General features: G+C 36.6%; 5 protein-coding genes across 5 annotated transcripts; 1 reads left to right on the forward strand and 4 right to left on the reverse strand.

Moving 5' to 3' along the window:
• Positions 1-835: 835 nt before the first annotated feature.
• Positions 836-5,181, reverse strand: Tsp_06840 (zinc finger protein). The gene is made up of 9 exons (XM_003380638.1): positions 5,034-5,181; positions 4,426-4,700; positions 3,970-4,243; positions 3,173-3,880; positions 1,925-2,709; positions 1,709-1,852; positions 1,323-1,568; positions 1,061-1,229; positions 836-1,008 (listed from the first exon to the last, which is right to left on the reverse strand). Exons 1-9 carry the CDS (start codon positions 5,179-5,181, stop codon positions 836-838), a joined length of 2,922 nt encoding a protein of 973 aa, XP_003380686.1.
• A 2,559-nt stretch (positions 5,182-7,740) lies between these two features.
• Positions 7,741-8,085, reverse strand: Tsp_06841 (hypothetical protein). Its single transcript, XM_003380639.1, is given in 2 exon segments — positions 7,741-7,917; positions 7,930-8,085. The coding sequence occupies 2 exon segments, from the start codon at positions 8,083-8,085 to the stop codon at positions 7,741-7,743; spliced, it is 333 nt and encodes a 110-aa protein (XP_003380687.1).
• Positions 8,086-9,213: 1,128 nt separating this feature from the next.
• Tsp_06842 (hypothetical protein) lies at positions 9,214-9,857 on the forward strand. Its single transcript, XM_003380640.1, is given in 3 exon segments — positions 9,214-9,221; positions 9,274-9,445; positions 9,465-9,857. The coding sequence occupies 3 exon segments, from the start codon at positions 9,214-9,216 to the stop codon at positions 9,855-9,857; spliced, it is 573 nt and encodes a 190-aa protein (XP_003380688.1).
• A 206-nt stretch (positions 9,858-10,063) lies between these two features.
• On the reverse strand, positions 10,064-10,615 carry Tsp_06843 (hypothetical protein). The gene is made up of 2 exons (XM_003380641.1): positions 10,462-10,615; positions 10,064-10,284 (listed from the first exon to the last, which is right to left on the reverse strand). Exons 1-2 carry the CDS (start codon positions 10,613-10,615, stop codon positions 10,064-10,066), a joined length of 375 nt encoding a protein of 124 aa, XP_003380689.1.
• Positions 10,616-16,949: 6,334 nt separating this feature from the next.
• Tsp_06844 (E3 ubiquitin-protein ligase RNF34) lies at positions 16,950-17,632 on the reverse strand. Its single transcript, XM_003380642.1, has 3 exons — positions 17,447-17,632; positions 17,094-17,218; positions 16,950-17,046 (listed from the first exon to the last, which is right to left on the reverse strand). Exons 1-3 carry the CDS (start codon positions 17,630-17,632, stop codon positions 16,950-16,952), a joined length of 408 nt encoding a protein of 135 aa, XP_003380690.1.
• Positions 17,633-18,270: the final 638 nt, after the last annotated feature.

Genomic DNA, 18,270 nt, shown 5'->3' on the forward strand with positions numbered 1-18,270 from the left:
CAGAATAATTTAATTAGTTGATCCCTGTAAACATTAAAAGAAGAAGAAGAAGATAGATAGATGTTGTGGCTGCGCTAGAAAGACGATAATAACTGTTTCTGCACAGTCAAAGTCAGGTGAGCGGATTAGATATTCAGCAAATAAAAAAGATGGAATAATTAAAAATGAAAAAAAAAGACGTCAAATACCCAAAATGCAACGTCGCACACACGTATTCCCGAACAATGAAAAATGTGGATGAACATTCCGCACAGAAGAAAAGAAAAAGAATAATGATAATTTTAACATATACAAAATTTATGTATATGCAAAAAATCAAAAGAAAATAAAAGAAAAAAGAGGGGGGGAGGGGGAGGGAGACGGATCTGAAAGAATCAGGATAACATACAAATGGTCGGCGGCAGTTCAATCTAATGTTGTTTTGTTTTCTCAGCTGATGTCATTTGTTTGCTTGCTTGTTTGTTCGTTTGCTCATCCTAACCAGACCAGCACAGATTGTGGAAAAAGCCTATTCGGTCAGCACTTGGTCAGCAGTGCGAGTACAAATCACTAGTATAAAATTACCAAAAAGCCAAATATAAACAATAACAAACAAACAAACAAACAAACATGAATATTGCAAAAGAAGAAAAAGACGTATATATTAGAAAGATGAATTGAAAAAATGCTTGCTGAGCCACTGCCTTGTCATTCATTTTTTGACAGCTGCTGCTGACAATAACAAATTTCATAAAAAATGAAATAATAAATAAATAGTAGATCGATTGAAAGAAAAAAAATAGGAAGAGTGACGACTGATTTATGATGATGATGATGATGATGATGATGATGATAGTCAAGTACAATGGAATACAGTCGGTGTGTCAGGAGAAATTGTTGACGCCGAGCCGACGGTATAGCCAATTAATTTCTGCAAGTCGATTGTGTAAAATGAGAATAATAAATTCGATTTCTTCTTCGTTGACCAGTTAAAGCTGAGCAGATTGACAAAAGAACAAATAAAACGCACTGAATAAGAAGATCAACTGACACTGGTTGCAATTGTAACGCAATTAAAAACCGGGCAGACATCGACCGGGATGTGTTGAACAATTTTTGGGTGGAATTGAAAGCCAAAAAGCCGCAAATGCTGAGCAAAAAACGACACCAAAAAAACACGGCAAAGCAGAACGAACACGTCGAAATCTTGTCGACAGCGAAAGATACGGACAGACACATACGTGTTCTGGCTAAGATGTTTTTGCCAAAAGCTGAAACGAAAATCCAAGAAGAAGGGAATGAATAAATTTAGTCGTGATAGGATAAAAAAAATGGAAACAGACCAAAGAACCGGACGAAGCAGCAGCCATTGATTCCGAATCGGCTTTGCGCTTTGCCGGTGAGCCGCTTTTCGATGGCGTGCTGCTATTCGACGAAGTCAGACCGTTGCGAGCACTGATGTCACCAGATACGGAGCCGGCATTGGCTCGCAAAGATGAATTGTAATTGACCACACACTTACGCATGTGCTTTTCAAGAGTACTGTGCACTGAAAACGGCATGCAGCAAATATAACAATGGAATGTTTCCTAAGAGAAAAGAAAGAAAAGAAAATGCAAATCAACAGCAAATCAAAGAACAATATTCGAATGGGAAATTTCGTGAACACGACGAACACTTTGATATCTTCTTATTAGGGAATTTTTCATAATAAATAATAATGCTGTACCTTTCCTTGTTGACCATGAGTTTTCATGTGCCGGGTCAATTTGCTGCTCTGTGCACACGCATAAGGACACAATCTGCACTTGTACGGCTTTTCACCGGTATGTGAACGAAGGTGAACAATTAAATTCGACCTGTTTGTGAATATCTGAAAAAAACCAGGCAATTTCTCAAAAATATACCAATCGAATAATAATTAAAAGAGAAAAAAAATAAATACTTTTCCACAATAATCGCAAGTGTCGTTGCGTTTTTCACGTTTCACCGGTGGTGCTCCGCCAGTATATGATCCGTGTCCGGCAGATGAGGTAGACAAATGCTCGTCCAACTGTGGTGAACCATGATGTACCGAACCACTGTTGCCGCTTATCGATGCTTGCTGCTTTCTCAGAAAGTTTGCCACATCAAATTCAGCAGTCATCGACGAGCCGGTCGTCGATATCGGTATATTATTATTATTATTATTATTATTGATGTTGTTGTTGTTGTTGTTGTTGTTGCTATCAATAGTATTATTACTGTTATTAGTGGCAGTCAACATTTTCTGCAAGCTAGAATAATAACGCTCCAACGCCAGTGCCGGTTGCATCCACATGCCAAGCAGATTGCCAATTTCACTAGTGGCGCTGCCTCTGGCCGAGGAGGCTCTGGTCGACAAATCCGCCGACAAATCGCTCAGAAGAGCAGAACCGTGACGATCGTTCAAATCCAACGACGTCGTTCCCGAATCTTTGGTATCCTCGTCGTCGTCGTCGTCGATCTCGTTGCGCGCTTCATCCGGCTTGTCCACGCCGGTGACGACCACGCCCTCGTCGCCGCTGGCCGATCGACCGTTCTCATCGCCGCTTTCTTCATCTTGCCCAGAAAGGGACGATTCACTTTTCTGCTTGTCCAACCGTCCACCGCGGCCCAGTTTGTCAGACTCGTGCACAGACAACACATGCTGCAGGTAAACATCCTGAGTTTCAGCGCAAAACGAACACTCTGGACACACGTAATCTTTATCTGAAAAAACAAAAATAACATTGACAAAAGATGCTCGAATTGGGATGGAGATGGGTTTTTATAATAATATGCTTATAATTAATTATGTGATTTGTGGTTGGATGATAAAAGTGATCGAACAAAATCGTATATTTCTATTATGTAACTTATGCGTGAACTTGAAAAAGATTAACAAATAACAATCACTTTTTGTTGCCAGTAATAGAAATAACTTTACACACTGAAACCAAGAAGAAGAAGAAGAAGAAAAGAACTAAAGGATGTGTGAGATGAAAATTCAAAACATACTGTCAATAAATTGTTTGAAAATTCACCGGCATCTATCTATAGGTAAAAGATAGTTCGTAAAAATAAAGTCGCGAAAGAAATCTATTTTTGGCAAAGTTTGAAAATTAATTTTTTTTCTATTCAAAAACAAAACTCAAATCAGACCAACCCAAGTACTATTGCTGGTGTTTGTTACCTTTGCAATCTTGCCTCGAAGAATCTTTACCATCGTTGTCAGCCTCAGCAGACGAGACGGTCAACGGCGAGGTGAGAAAATCACTGCACTGACCACGATTGAACAAAGAGGAAAAGTTGAAACAAGCGAACGGTGCCGGCGGCACCATGGTCGGCGAGCCGAGACCCAGCGTTGAAGCCGTCGGACCGTTCGACTTGGAGACGAGCTCTTTGAGCTTTTCCGAATAGAGGGCATCCAAAGAGAGGCCACCGTGCATCCTACCGGGAAAAGAGAGCAGACCAAGAGAACCAGGTAGAAGAAAATCCTGAGGCATCATCAGTGGTTGTTGTTGTTGTTGTTGTTGCTGCTGCTGCTGCTGCTTGCCGGTGGCGTTGATTGGAGTGGACCACATCGGCGTGGTCTGTTTCAAAATGTCGGCCGGACTGGGCAGACAGTCGGCCAAGCGAAAGCCACCGCCCATACCGTTGCTTTGAGGTAAATCGACCAAAGGAACGCCGCTGGCCGCCATCGCGGCCGTCAACCATTCCACAGCCGAACTGCATCCCTGTGTTAAATCTTCATTCTGGCAAGAGGCCGTGTCCACATGCAACGGGTTCACCAGGCTGTCGCAACAGATTTGCAAGCCGTGCACATTTTGCACATGCAAAACGAGCGAAAACAAATCTGACATGCGCTCTTTGCAAAAGCTACACGCATAAGGCGAGTTCTCTGAAGCAGAATATGAAATAAAAATAAGCAAACAAATATGCAATAATTACATTATAGAATAATAATAATAATAAGAAATTGTTCATTACCAAAATCAGATGTATCCGTCTGAGCATCTTTACAAGCGACACCATTGGCGTGCGCAGAATATTCGGTCGACGCTTCTAACAATTGATTATGATTATTATTATTATTGGTGGTGGTGGTGGTAGCCAATGAGCGAAAAGTAGCAGTTGCGGGTTGAAAATTGCTTGAAAACGATGTTCTCGACCTGCTGTCACCGGAATTTAAATAAAGCATTGAACGGCTTTTCATTGGCAAATTACAACCACAACTACTGAACATGTTATGGCAATGAACAGCCTAAAAAATGTCAATCTATTTAGCATAAAACAACAAAACATATTTAGCTTTCAAAAAATCTTTTTTTTAATTTTCAAAATAATAAACATTTTTCGAAATTATCAATCACTGAAATACTGAAACAATAAGTTTCGACTTGACAAAGTTGATTAATTTAGCTATGCTGCAATAAAATCATTTACCTTGTGATGAATAAAATCGGCCATTTGGTCGAAACGGAACCTGCGCTTGCAGGTACCGCACAACAGTTTGTCTTCAAAAGCGGCTGCCTCAACGTAACTGCAGTTCCAAGCAAGTGAGGGCGGTGTTTCAGGAGACATATCGAATGGTTCCCCTCCAGTACTGGAGTTGTCTTTCGTATGCAATTCATCGTCCATCATGGTTGCTGTGACCATGCCGTCATCACCACCAGTTGCCGTTGTGAAACAATTGTCGTCTTCGCAGTTGTAACAAGTGGCTATAATTTCATCAAATTTAAATGAAAAAAGAACAATTTACATATTTAATATGCATTCACGTGTATGCGTATGCGACAATTTTATAACTATTTTGTTCTCATATCAATTTAATAATTACACAACAGATCATACGCGTTGAAAAAAAGAAATATAATAAAAAGATGAATATTAATATTCTAATTAGTAGCGTTTGATGATGAACATCAGGTTGAGGAAACGACAACTGCAACAGATAAGGAGATAACTGAACTGCCGAAATGATCAGCACTGAATTCTTGAACGCTAAGTCAATTTTGAAGCGGTGAGTTTGCACAGGTGCTTGAAGAGTACACGCAATCGCGCTCTGTTTACAATCGCATTATGGAGGCGGTAGCCGAACGAACGTCCGTCAGCTTCAAACACGCGCGCGCGCCAATGGCTAATAATACTTCGAAAGCGTGCTCGACCAACGCAAATCCACCACCGTTCATTAAAGTGCATACAATTAATCAATCAGTCATAGATGCACAAATACACACTAACATATATAGATACACATACATGTATAAAATAAAATAAAATAAAATAAAGATACATAATGTTAGTAGCTAGTCTACTACTACTACTACTACTACTACTGTTACTAGGGAGCATACTAGCCATATAGCAGTGGATACACATATTGTAGAACAACACAACTGACGTTTATTTATATTCTGATGATATGTCAAAATGTACAAGTGATTGTATATTATACAGCCCGGCATAGATACCGAAGTAAAATAAAATTTTCACATACCCTTGCAGTGAACTGTAGAACATGGGTGTAGAAGAAATTTTGATTTGATCAGAAGAAGAAAAATGAGCAACAGTGAACAAAATCATAAATGAACTCTTTCCTAGTGTGAAAGAAAGATAAGAAAGCGAATGAACAGACGAGGATGACCAGCAGCTTTGAAAAATTAAAACAACAATTAATTTCAGGGGTAGATCAAACGGCTATATGAGATGACGAGTGTTGCTTGCATGCCTTCTGTCTGTATGTCAACATTACGAATAGGGTAGTTGAAACCGACAGTGACTGGCACAAAATAAAAAAATCAACTGAACCCACGCCCGTTTGTAAAAACGCTACTCGGAAAAGCCTTTTTGTTCGTACATATTTAGAAAGAGGGGATTAAGGTAATAATAAAAATAGAAAACAGCAAAAACAAAAAACAGCTCTACACATCTGCATCCGATGTCAGTTGTACAAAGAAAAAATCGACACATTTGAAACATGGGACAACAGGCAGATAATAATAATAATAATAATTATTATTATTATTGTACTAGACTATGCCTACGCATTGCTTGTGCAATGAAAGACAAATGACTTTTTGAAAATACACACCATTCCTGTACCATCTGATGACGTCCATATACGTATATATATTAATACACTTGAAACGCGAAGATCCACTTCATCATCCATCCATTCACGTGCATGATAAAGTCAACAACAAAATCTTTTCCGACAAAACAGTAAAAAACAGTCTTCATACAGAAATAATAAAATTAGCAACAAACAATGAATCAACATTAATGGAAAGGAAATTGCAACAATGAGTAACAAACAGCTAAATTAACAATACTGAAAATATTATTTATTCTTCACCAGCGCTACAACGAAAGCGGACAATTAAAAATACCATTCACACAAGCTGCTACCTATCCCCACTGTTGTTGAAATTGACAATGCTTGGGAAAATTGTTCAATCACTTTGAAAAATAGACGGAAATAAAAAATGAAAAAAATGTAGAATTTTTTTTATAATTCACAAAATTTAGTATTAAAAATAGAAATGAAAATTGAACGTGAAGAAAAAATTTACTATGCTACAACGACCTGGAGGTTGACTCAAGTGAACAAAACCGTAAACAACAAAACAAGCAGCATGGAGATAAATAATAATTTTGAAAAAAACAACAAACTGATCTGATTTCAAATTTGCATAATGAAGGATAGATTAAGGAAGAAAATGCAACAGCAAACAAACAAGCAAGCAAGCAAGCAAAGACCAGAGTGACCAGCAGCAGAAGGCATGGGATGAATAAAATGAAATAAGAAGAAACGAACAACTTCTGCATGTGACGGACGTTGCTATTCATGTTTCTCTATTTCTTTTCCTTTTTTTTCTTCATTTGTTGCTGTTGCATTTTTTAAAAATTGAACCCAGCAAAGACCGTCGGCCATCGCCCCAGTTGTATACGTCTGTTGATGAGAAAAGGTCAACGTCGTCGTCTGTGAAATAAATACAAGCCTCGAAAAAGCGACGTCACAGCAAACCATTGAGACCGACCTTCGGCTGTTTTGCATCGTTTTTCAAAACGACAGGTTAATCGTTCAAATTAAATTTTTCAAAATTTCAAACATAAACCAACCAACCAACCGGTCCAGAGAGCAACGGTTCGTGCGGTCATCCAGTCCCACATGGCGACGTGGTCATCGAAGGTTATTTATCATTGTGCAAAAAGTATTTACAGAAAGAACAAGTACTAGTTTATTATTATCATTATTAATGTAGATATCCTTTTGAATTAGCTCAAAATCTCTCTCTCTTCTTTTTGTTTGTTTCAACATCCTCTTCACCTCTTATATCATAAAATATGAACCAAAACAGAATATGAACAACAAACAAGTTCAGCAGTTATTCAATTCGAATGATAAATATAATAAAATACAGAAAGCGAACAATACTTTTACCGGTCTAAATTTTTACAAATAATCATCATCCTACGAAAAGCTTGCTATTTTTCCTCCTGCTCTATTCCACCATTTGAAAAATCGACAAGCATTTTGCAAAAAAACAAAATTTTTAGAAAAAATCAACCGCAAACTGAAAAATCTACCCAAATAAATGCGCATAATAGCAACCAACGTCGTCGGTGTTCACGTTTCATATTTGAAACATTTGCAAAAAATAAATAAATTGCCGACAATCTTCGTTGCTACATCAGATGCATTCATTGCAGGAGGGTTGATGCATGCTTTTTGTATTGTTTTTCCAAAAAATCAAGTTACGCATAGCTGAAGGGCAATTGTTCTCGGACACAGATTGCCATTTGATGATCATCAATCACTGTACAGTTGAAATTTGTGCAACAATTTTGCAAATGACCAAGTTTCAACGTGTTGTGCAATCTAGCTTGAAATTGGAATACCATGATTCTCTCCGGATTCAGTTTTATCATATTCTACATATATACATTTTTTTTCAATCTAGAGCGTGGCAGCGAATGGCCCAGTAGAAAAAATATTAGCACACGTCCGTCGCCAGCGCCGATGCTGGCCTTGAATACATCCGCGGACCCACTGCTGCGTTGTAAAGCATCACTGGGGTGCGAAATGATGAAGGTCGGCATTATTTGTATATTCATTCAACTCACTATATATTGATTGAGTATATTGTGGAAAAATAGAAACAAAAAATCGACTAACCTTCTCACTTCTCACCTCTAACAAAATATTCTACAGTGACAAATGCAGAAGATAATTTTCTAAAATTGAACTTGGAAAATAAATTCTGTTCCACCATTTGTGAAGAATCATAATAAAAATCACATATAATTATAAATATATAAATTATTTCACTGAATAAATAAAACGTGAAATATGGTGGCACAAATAAAATAAAATATCAGACAAAATATTAAAGTAACATTAAAAGGAATTTCCTTGTCATCTTTTAAATATTACGCAAATATGACAACATCAAACAAACAAACAAACAAACGAAAAGAAAAATCATCTTATTCATCAAGTGAAAAATAATAAATGATTGAAATAATGAAATGAGATTCAGGAAGTTTACTTTAAATGGGGAAGAGGGGGGGGGGGGGGAATACGAAGAATGATGAGCTCGATCAATGTTGATGACGTACTTTCATCCTGTACACAAGTGTGTCGAGAAGAAGCAAAACAGTATTATTATAAGTACAGTAGAAAAATATTCCATAAATGAAATGAGAAGAAGTTTGAATGAAAGAAAAATGTGGGATCGTTTGCACTTTTAATCTAATGGTCATTCGCAAGTTGGTGAATACATATACATATAAGCTTCGAATTTCACAAGGAGTCAAATTGCATAACAAATTCTTCCACCTCCATTGTACGCATGATCCAAGAAGCCCACGCCCCTCTCTCCCTCTCTCTCTACCTGGTGTAACCTAGCTCGACAGCATTGTTTACAAGCGCGATCGATCAGCAAAATTTTTAAAATTTTCCACTTCTCGACCTAATCTCTTCTGAATGTGATTGATTTTCATTGGAAATCAACTTCTGTACTACACACCATTGCCAAATATGTTCAAAATTCCACAAATAAACAATATTAACACTACGAATGATAGATAATTAATATTAAAAATTTGTTAATAATTATTATAATTATTAAAATATACACAATTGAGAAATATAACAATAAAATAATTATCATTGTTGTTGTTGTTGTTGTTGTATACTTTTGATATTGTATACTATTAACCATTATAATGAATCGGTTATTTAATTATTAATATAAAAATTGTTAACCAGTAACAGTTAATAGTCAGTTCGACTAGCCCAATTGATTCCAGTCCAGCAAAAACGACATCAACTGTCGCTGTCGTAAATACAAGGAAGCTGGGCAGGAAAAAAGGCTTGGCAAGAAGAAGAGTGGTGGTCATTTGTAACACCAAACTGATCGATCGGTCATCATCAGTGATCATGATTATGCAAGCAGCAGTCAGTCAGTCAAACGTAGCCGGTCAGACGAGCAGATTGTTGCAGGCAAGCAAAATCAGGTGATCGGTGTCTTGATTGTTGTTGTCATCGAGAAGATGAAGAGAACGAACAGCAGCAGCAGCAGCAGCAACAACAACAACAACAACAGTGGCAAATGGTTACAGAGTATCCCGACGTTCTACATACATACCCTGAGGCTTGGAAAGAGCAGAGCAGAGGAAAAAGGAACAAACGTTGGCCAAAGTCGACCAAACACCGACGGATGGGCGTCAACCAAATTGAGCACGAAGGAGCTCAAAAACGCGCCCACATTTCCACCAGATACCGGTTGTGGTCACGAGAGGTCATCCTTCAGGAAACGTGGAACGTTTCCTCAGGCAATCGTCAACTATATCACTGCCCAAGACAATAATACAATACAATACAATACAATACAATACAATACAATACAATACAATATAACATACCATTTTCTCTATATGAGTTTCAAGTTAGTCTCCATAGGTGGTAGGTATTTTAGCATGCTTGCTACATCTCCTCCTCCTTTGATTGACCAATCTCTTCTCAATTTCAATCTACACAACTATGGATAGAGTTTTTTCAATTCCTTTTTTTTCATCATCGACAGAAAAAGTACAATGAACCATACATAACAACAAGTGATTGGCGCTTTTCAAGCTTCAACTGATGCGAAACAAAAATTACAAGTAAAAAACGTGACCCACCCCACCCCACCCAACACTGCGTCGAGTGGCCGGTCTGCATAAGGTCGTCGGCCACAGCAGCTGAAGTTGACAGCAAAATTGGACAAACCCAAGGCCAATCAAACAGAGCAGAGCCTCGAAAAAAAATAATTATAACATCTTTTTCCTTATTATTATTATTATTATCATCATTAGAATTATTAGTAGTGTTTTGTTGGATGATCAAGTGAAAATAATAATTAATTGACTGAATGAGGATGGTTTTTTCGAAATTTGATGAAGCAACAGTAAATAAGAAAAAAATATCATTACCTAAAGTAGACAAAGGATGACGTGCTGTTGAAGAAATTCTTTTTTTCTTAATTATCCTCTTATTATTGTTCATCGGTGTTCGTCGAAAAGCTTTACGTTTCGTGAATTCGGATGAAAGTGAAGAAGACAAACCAGAAGAGTAGCAACTATCCATTTGGCAAAAAGAAAAAACTTAATAATGCTGCTGCTGAAATTGTTTGTCGTCAAAAATTTTCAGCTTGCACAATAGCAGAAAATGTTTCTATTACATATATGCATATATATATATATATATATATATATATAATAAATACAATTTATCGTCACGTCAAAAAGATGCTGGCAGGTATTGAAACTGAGAAAAGTCAACAGAAAAATAAAAGATGCGAAATGGAGAAGCCTTTCCGCAAAAGCGTGATCAGTCAGTCATTATGTCCTCAACAGGCTGGTTAAATAGAAAAATGAAATAAATCGTCTTGACAAAAATGAATAAATTCCATTCATCCAATTCGAACAAATTTATCTATACAATTGGAATATCACTGAACTTCATTCACATGCACCGTCAGTGCGATCATATAAATTCAACATTTCTGACCAGTGCCCCCATCTTGAAAATTACCGAAAAAATATGAATGCAAAGAAGGGAGAGAAAATAAATAGAAGTTTCACATTCAATGAACAACATGAATGAACACACTCACGCACATGCACAAAATAAGAAAAGAATCAAAATTGCACTTTTGATTTTGTTCAATGGAAAATGGCGACTCTGCTGAAAGGTCGTGCATTTTTTTCAAAGAAAAACATTTCATAAGGGAAAAATGAAGCAGCACCCCATTTTTACAAATTCATGATTGAACGTAAATTCGGAAATATTCAACTGTTCAACAGATGAATAAATTTTTGGCTAACTCTCGTTAACTAGCCTTCCATTTTTCTTCTGTTTTTCATCAAGTCGTCCAATGAACAATGAATGTAGTATCAGTTATGTTAATGTATCGCAATTTCAAATTTATACACATCCTATGCAAATTCATTTTTTCAAATGAACAACCCACTCGTATAATAAATAGATCGGTAAAAGTAGCTTAAAACGTTCGCTTGCAGAACTTCTCTAGCAAAAATGAATGCACACAAAGAAATATTACAATTGTTTACACCAATAATAATAAACGTTTACTGATTTTTGAAAGCAAGGAAGAAAAAAAAGGAAATTAATATATTCCACTGTCCAGTGATGTGAATAAAAAGTACAAAAGAATGCAACTTGTTTCAGTTGACAAGACAAGAACTCAAAAGTCCAATTGAACGTGAGAATGCTGGGCACATCCGCCATTGTCATCGCTTCATTGAGCAGCATCATCATCTGTTTCACTGTCGTCACACATTTGGTCATTCGCATCCAGATGCACTTTTTATCGATCAATGAATGAAATAATGATTGCTGTTTCAAGTTGTGCCAGAAAAAACTGCCACCACTGTACCAAGTCAACGTGTTGTTGCTTTTTTCACACAATAAATTTATACATCTACCGGTGGCATAAGAAGACATGAGATAAATTTGTCAAAAAAAATAAAAAAAAATCAAATCCCTTTGGCTAACGAAAAGCAAATCTCACCCACACAGACCCCCGCCAGTCCCACCCTTACCCCTCCCCTTCTACCTCACAAAAAAGCAACAACGAAGTGATGAATCACATCAGAGGTGTGTTCACATGTATGATGTGTGAGATATTGCACGTGAAAGATGAAGATGAAGAAGAAGAAAGAGAAAGAGTCAGTCTATTTTGAAATTTCCGTTCGCCAACAAACGATAAGATCATCAAGCTTAGTTTGAAAATTAAGCTCTCCCCTCCTTTGCGAAGTGGCACTTGACGTGACGATGCTGTTCGACAAATGAAGAAAAGTGCAATCAACGCCATCCAAGTGTTTCAATAGCATTGGGAATGAAAAATTCATAAAAAGGAGAATAATTAATAAGCAAGAAAGAACAGATAAATAGTAAGTACCCCAAACACACCAGATAGGAATAAATAACTGGAAAAGGTTAAGAAAAACAGAAAACATGTACGACTACATTTATATATATACATAAATAGCTAATGGCGAATAATAAATAAAACAGAGACAAATTTCGAGTGAAATCGACACGGTCACGTTGAGCCCTGTGCTTCGAGAAAATTGGCCAATTCTACAGAGAGAACAAATGAATGAATGAATGATGTACATATAAATGGAGGGACAGCTTGAGAAAAAGTGTGCGAGAGTGAAAAAAAAGCACTTTCCAACTGAGTATTGCCAATTTGTGATCGTTGGATCAAAACGGCAAATCGATTGAGCGGATTTTATTTTTGAATTTTCATTCCTGGCGGCGCGATGCAGAAGAAAGACATCGATCTCACAGGATGTTCGAACACAGAACATCAGTAGTCGACGTCGATCGACAATTAAGCAGCTGTGTTTGCATTCCATCAGCGCCAACAAGCAAGCATCCACTTTGTCTATTAATTATTATTACGCACTGAGGCTTTTTTTTTCTCCACAACCACAACTACCACTAGGCTCGTAAAGCGTGCATATGTAGTTTTTTCCTTTTTTTATGAATCATCATAAAGAAAAAACAAAATAAAGAACAATATAAATTGGAAAAAAATTAAATTACATTAAAATCAAATGCTATTGGGATATAAAGTTTTTCCGAAACTGTCCGATGTCAACTGCTATTGTGAATTTGATAATACACAGATGAAATAATGCCTGATTGTCATCATATACGGTAAATGAAAAATATGTTCAACGTTGATCAATGTTCGTAGTAGTAACAGTGGGCAGTTGGCGTTTTTTCTTTCTTTAAATTTTAGCAAAAGTGATCAGTCCAGCACTGATCGATAGGCAACAAACAGAACAAAGCTTGTAAACGCGAAACTGTACCTGAGTCAAGTCACATGGGTGCCCCCACCCCATCCCCCATATTGAAAATAAACCAAACCCAACAACGACACATATTTTCATCAATGCCAATGTTTCATTTATGCAATTTGTTTTAGCAAGAAATTCAAGTTCAATTCACAGCATGATCATGATTATTGTTAGTGTGAAATGAAAAGAAAAAAGAATTTCTGTTTTCTTGATTGAAAAAATTCAGGTAAGAAAACAGTAATAACAACAATAGTAACACAAAAAGTATTTGCATCTCAACATAAAAGAATTGTTCAGCTTTGAATTTTACCACTACAGCAGTTTATTTATTTAAATATTCCATTAAAAAAGTATAGCTCGGCTAAATCAACGGACATCAATGGGTAACGACAACACATACACACAAACACCCAAAGAAAAGCAAATAAATAGCCTAGAGAAGAGAAGAGAAGAGAAGAGAAGAAGAAATATTTGAAGCGTAGAAAAGCGTAAAAGATGTGTATGTGTGTGTGTTGAAGAAAGAACAAAGCCGCAAATAAAAGAAAAGGTTGACGATCCATTTGGCAATTTGGTGAAGCAAAAAGAGAAGACAGAGACTGAGAGAGAGGGAGAGGGGGGGGGGAATATTCCTCCTAAGAAGTCAAAAAAGCAAAAAACAGATCAAAAAAATAGAAGTGTCAAAAATGCAGACTACTTCATCACAGCATTCCAAAGTTCTCTTATTTATCTAAATCCGTTTCGATGAACAAAAGCAAAAAGACAAACAAACAGTGACAACGTCAACATGCACGTCTGTCACGGGATGTTTTTATCATCGAATGTTTTCCGTTTAATTATTTATTTTCTCAAACAGACGTCCATTTCTTCCTCCTTTTACCAATCCCCTCATCCCAGCTTCCCCCTCTAGTAAATTTCAGCTTATTGTATATTCCATTATCAACCAAAAAAGTAGAGAGGGTGAATAATGATGATGATGATGATTATCACTGTCATAGTAATTGTGAAAAGTTCAAATATTATTTAAATTACATAAATAATGTCAAAAAAGTTGTTTTTTTCTCTGCTTCAAAAACCCCCTGTGTCACACACACAACAGACAGTAAGAAAGAAAAAGTCGCTTAAATCAAGGCCGTGATTTTTCATCATTCTTGACCGATCAACGTTGCAAAACAGAAAAATGCACGACTACATGTTGTTGCTGTTGTTGAACAGGAAAAAATGGGTGACGGTCAACTGCACCAGCAACTTGCTTTCAAAAATGGCAAGCAAGCAAGCAAGCCGGTCGGTCAGTCGGTTTTACAAATTTGAAAAATAACTCTGATAAACTCTGTCGTCCCACAAAAACAACAACAACAACGCAAATATGTATCACAAATGTACGTTTATATAAGTAAACTAATTATCTTGGAATTAAAATTGCCAAGCAACTGCAACCAAGTGCCACAATGTGAATAGAAGAAGTAGTACAAATAATACTTTTCATTTCACTCAATGAAGATTTCAAAAAAAAAAATAATCATTCCCCATCTTCATTCAACAACAACCAACCAACATAATGTAATTATAATAATTATTATTTACAATCGAAATTTCATTTTTTAAACTGTGCGAGCAGAGATTGTTATTATTGAAGAGAATCAAAATGAAAAATGAAAAAAAAGATACATTTTCTTAAATGGTTGCTGCACAAATTGCACAGAAATAAATATGAACAAATAATAAACAGAAAATTAATACTGCCAAAAAAAATATATACATATGTATAATAATCGATAATCATTCTATGGGGAAACAATTTTGAAAATTTTCATAAAACTTTCAAAAATTGATGACTGATGAGAAAACAGAAAAGAACGAATCATTTTCATCACCTGCGAAAATATTCTTACAATGCTAAACAGGAGAGAGTTGTGTTTTGGGAAAGAAAAAGAGAAAATGAAAATATATGCATATATATATTTCCGTAGCCGTTGTTGCGTCATATTATTGAAAATGCTGTATGTGTATGCTGCTGAGGCTGCTTTTGCTTTTTGCACTGCAGCAGTAGTGTATGCTTGATGATGATCATCAGATTGAAAGAGTACGCTGCTTTGTCAATTTTTATTTTCAAGCTTATTCTAAAATTGTGCAACAACTAAAGGCAAATCTATTTACTGCTGCTGCTACTGCTGCTGCTATTGCTGTTGCTGCTGCAAATGATCGGCAAAATTTTGAAATCCCAATGAATGAAGAAAAATAACACTCCAATGCAAGCATCAGCCAGCCAGCCAGCCAGCCAGCCAGCCTGGTTGAAGAAAATTACGCTCACCTCCTGCAAAAATTCGAACGAAGCTTCATTTTTCATCAAACTACATGCACAACACAGACAAGAAGAGAACGTGTGTGTGAGAAAGATGCAAAAATATCAAAAAAAAATTAGCATTGCTTTTCACAGTGCTGGTTTTCTTCGCAACAAATTTGCTATGGAAAAATCGAGTAAGCTAGCTGCTTGCTTCACGTCGCTTGGTGAGAAAGCAAGCAAAGTTTCAGTTTAAAATGATGAAAAAGCAAATCAACCGAATCAAAACGTGTACAGAGATATTGTTACTCATTGTAAAACAAACGCTAATGTATAAAAAATTCTGGTTGATAAAATCTGGCCAAAAATGATTTCATAAATTATCATATAAACAGAGAAAACAATCGATCATCCTCCAGTGTTGGCAAAGGCGTAAAAAATGAATACATAATGCCAATTGATAAAATTGAGCATTGCAAAGAGAGGGAATGCGATTGTTGTTTTATTTTTGTGCTGCATATATATATATATATATATAAACAGAAATGAATAAAAATTTCCAACGTCGATAAGTAGTGTATCGAGGTAGAGAGGCAGAAACAGAGATTGTAGAAAAATGGACGAAATGTGAGATGATGTGCAAGAACGACAACAAGTCGACAGACAACAACAACAACAACAACAAAAGGCTGTCAAAACGTCAAAACAGCCAAAGAAATTTTCGCTGTTCATTAGCATGCAAGCCACATCCACCCGGCTATTGTCAGGTATTGTTGCTATTTTGAAAAGCAGCAACAAATTTTGAGAAATGTTCTTTTTTGCTTTTCATGTTCTATGATTCAATAATTGCACATCATCTGACCAGTGGAATTTGTCAAATGAAAAAAAATATAATAACAGATAATAAGTCCACTTTTGTTCATTCACCAAATGAGCAAAATGAAAATGAAAATATAAAAGCTTGAAAATATATTATAAAATGGAAATTGAATAATCAAAACGATCAAAAGAACAGAAAAACAGAAACCATTCTCACAAGACAAAGAAAAGAAAGAGCGGGAAAAGGAAGAAGAGAAGAAAATGGAAGTGAAAAATTGGAAAAGCATTTTGCAAAGCATGGAAAAGAGAGGGATCGATCGCTGTGGATGCAGTTCGTTAGCAGGAAAAGAGAAGAAAAAAATTATATATATATATTTCATGCAAACGTTGTTGATCCCTCTCCCGTCTTGGCACATGAATAAAAGTGGAAAGTTTCACAAAAAATTCCAAAAAAAATACAAAGCAAGATGAGGTAGTGAAAAATGAAAATTCACATATTCTCCTCATTTTCAGTGAACAACAACAAGCCCAAACAAAAACAACCAACACCACTTTGACAAAGCAATATCTGCCTGTGAAGATGCAGACTGAATGAATGAATGAATGAATGGAGTTGTTGTCGTCATCACTAGACATGGGATACGGATACAGATAGACAGAACGGACAGCATGCATAGATAGAACAGTAAAAGAAATCAACAGCCATATTAATCGTCGAGCCTTAAGCAAAGCCAGATTCCCTGCTTGCTGCTCGATTGTCTATTATTTTCCATCTATTTTCAAATTTCTATTTATAATTTTCATTTCAGCTTCCTCTTTGCTCATTCAGTGGAGAAGAATCTATATAGCCGCCTGTTTGCATTTAGCATAGGTTTCTCTGTTTTTGCTGCTGCAGAACAGAAAATGAAACAGCTCTCAGAGTAAGAGAAAGAAAGAGAAGAAGCAAAAGAAAATTATTAGTTTGTTCGTCGTTTGACGACAACAAACGCGCTTTTCGTTTAGCTGATCATCATCATCATCATCATTATTATCAGTATCATCATCATCATCATCATCATCATTACATGTTGTCGCCGATGGAAAATTATTCCACTCACTGATATAACAAACTACCAATGCACACACACACAATGCAGTCATCATCAGTCGACCACTCCTCGTGACCGAACTCATCCGTCCTGCCCACCTACGTCAGACAAACGTGTGCTGTGTGCTTGCTTGCAGTTTGTGTGTGTGTGCGTTTGAAACGTAATAAAAAGAAAGGCATCAACGCGCAACGAACGCATCATTCACAATCATTTACGATCATCAAAAAAATAAATAAGTAAATAAATAAAGTGTAAAATGAAACAAATAAAAAAAACACACGAACATGTTGTTGCACATGAAGAAGAAGAAGCCGAGGAAAAAAAACAATTGATCAAAAGAAAAAAAAATGCTTACCTTTCTTGTGACGGAAACGATGCCTGTCGACACCAACCCGCCGCGGCCGGTCCTGCTTCCGGCGTGACGTCATCACCGGACGCGGGCCGGCCGCGTGAGCCGGTTTGAATTTAGCGCGTTGTTGGGCGACAGCTTTACAGTAGCACGGCGTGGACGACGCCGTCGACTGAGACCAAACGACGCCAACCGACAAACCAACCAGTGAAAAAATAAACAAATAAACAAACAAACAAACAAATGTATGTATGTATGTTTATTCGTTGTTTTCACTTCAACTTTCACCCAAATCGACCAATTAATACCTGCAGTCGGTCAATCAGCACCGTAACTGCGGCATTTCACCGGATTTTACCAGTTTTTCCACAAAA

Source organism: Trichinella spiralis (assembly GCF_000181795.1).
Source record: "Trichinella spiralis strain ISS 195 chromosome Unknown Scfld2, whole genome shotgun sequence".
NCBI classification, from domain to species: domain Eukaryota; kingdom Metazoa; phylum Nematoda; class Enoplea; order Trichinellida; family Trichinellidae; genus Trichinella; species Trichinella spiralis.

Bases quoted from the DNA above. Each gene is read 5' to 3' on its own strand.
- Tsp_06840 (XM_003380638.1), bottom strand. From the start codon at position 5,181: ATGCACTTTAATGAACGGTGGTGGATTTGCGTTGGTCGAGCACGCTTT. The intron at 4,701-5,033 runs GTGTACTCTTCA...ATGAAATTATAG, and splicing joins TGTAAACAGAGCGCGATTGC to CCACTTGTTACAACTGCGAA. The intron at 2,710-3,172 runs GTAACAAACACC...TTGTTTTTTCAG, and splicing joins TTCGAGGCAAGATTGCAAAG to ATAAAGATTACGTGTGTCCA.
- Tsp_06841 (XM_003380639.1), bottom strand. From the start codon at position 8,085: ATGCCGACCTTCATCATTTCGCACCCCAGTGATGCTTTACAACGCAGC.
- Tsp_06843 (XM_003380641.1), bottom strand. From the start codon at position 10,615: ATGGATAGTTGCTACTCTTCTGGTTTGTCTTCTTCACTTTCATCCGAA. The intron at 10,285-10,461 runs GTAATGATATTT...TTTTTTTTCGAG, and splicing joins TCATCCTTTGTCTACTTTAG to GCTCTGCTCTGTTTGATTGG.
- Tsp_06844 (XM_003380642.1), bottom strand. From the start codon at position 17,632: ATGAGTTCGGTCACGAGGAGTGGTCGACTGATGATGACTGCATTGTGT. The intron at 17,219-17,446 runs GTTTGTTGTCGT...GGAAAATAATAG, and splicing joins ATCAGCTAAACGAAAAGCGC to ACAATCGAGCAGCAAGCAGG. The intron at 17,047-17,093 runs GTCTAGTGATGA...TCATTCATTCAG, and splicing joins TATCTGTATCCGTATCCCAT to TCTGCATCTTCACAGGCAGA.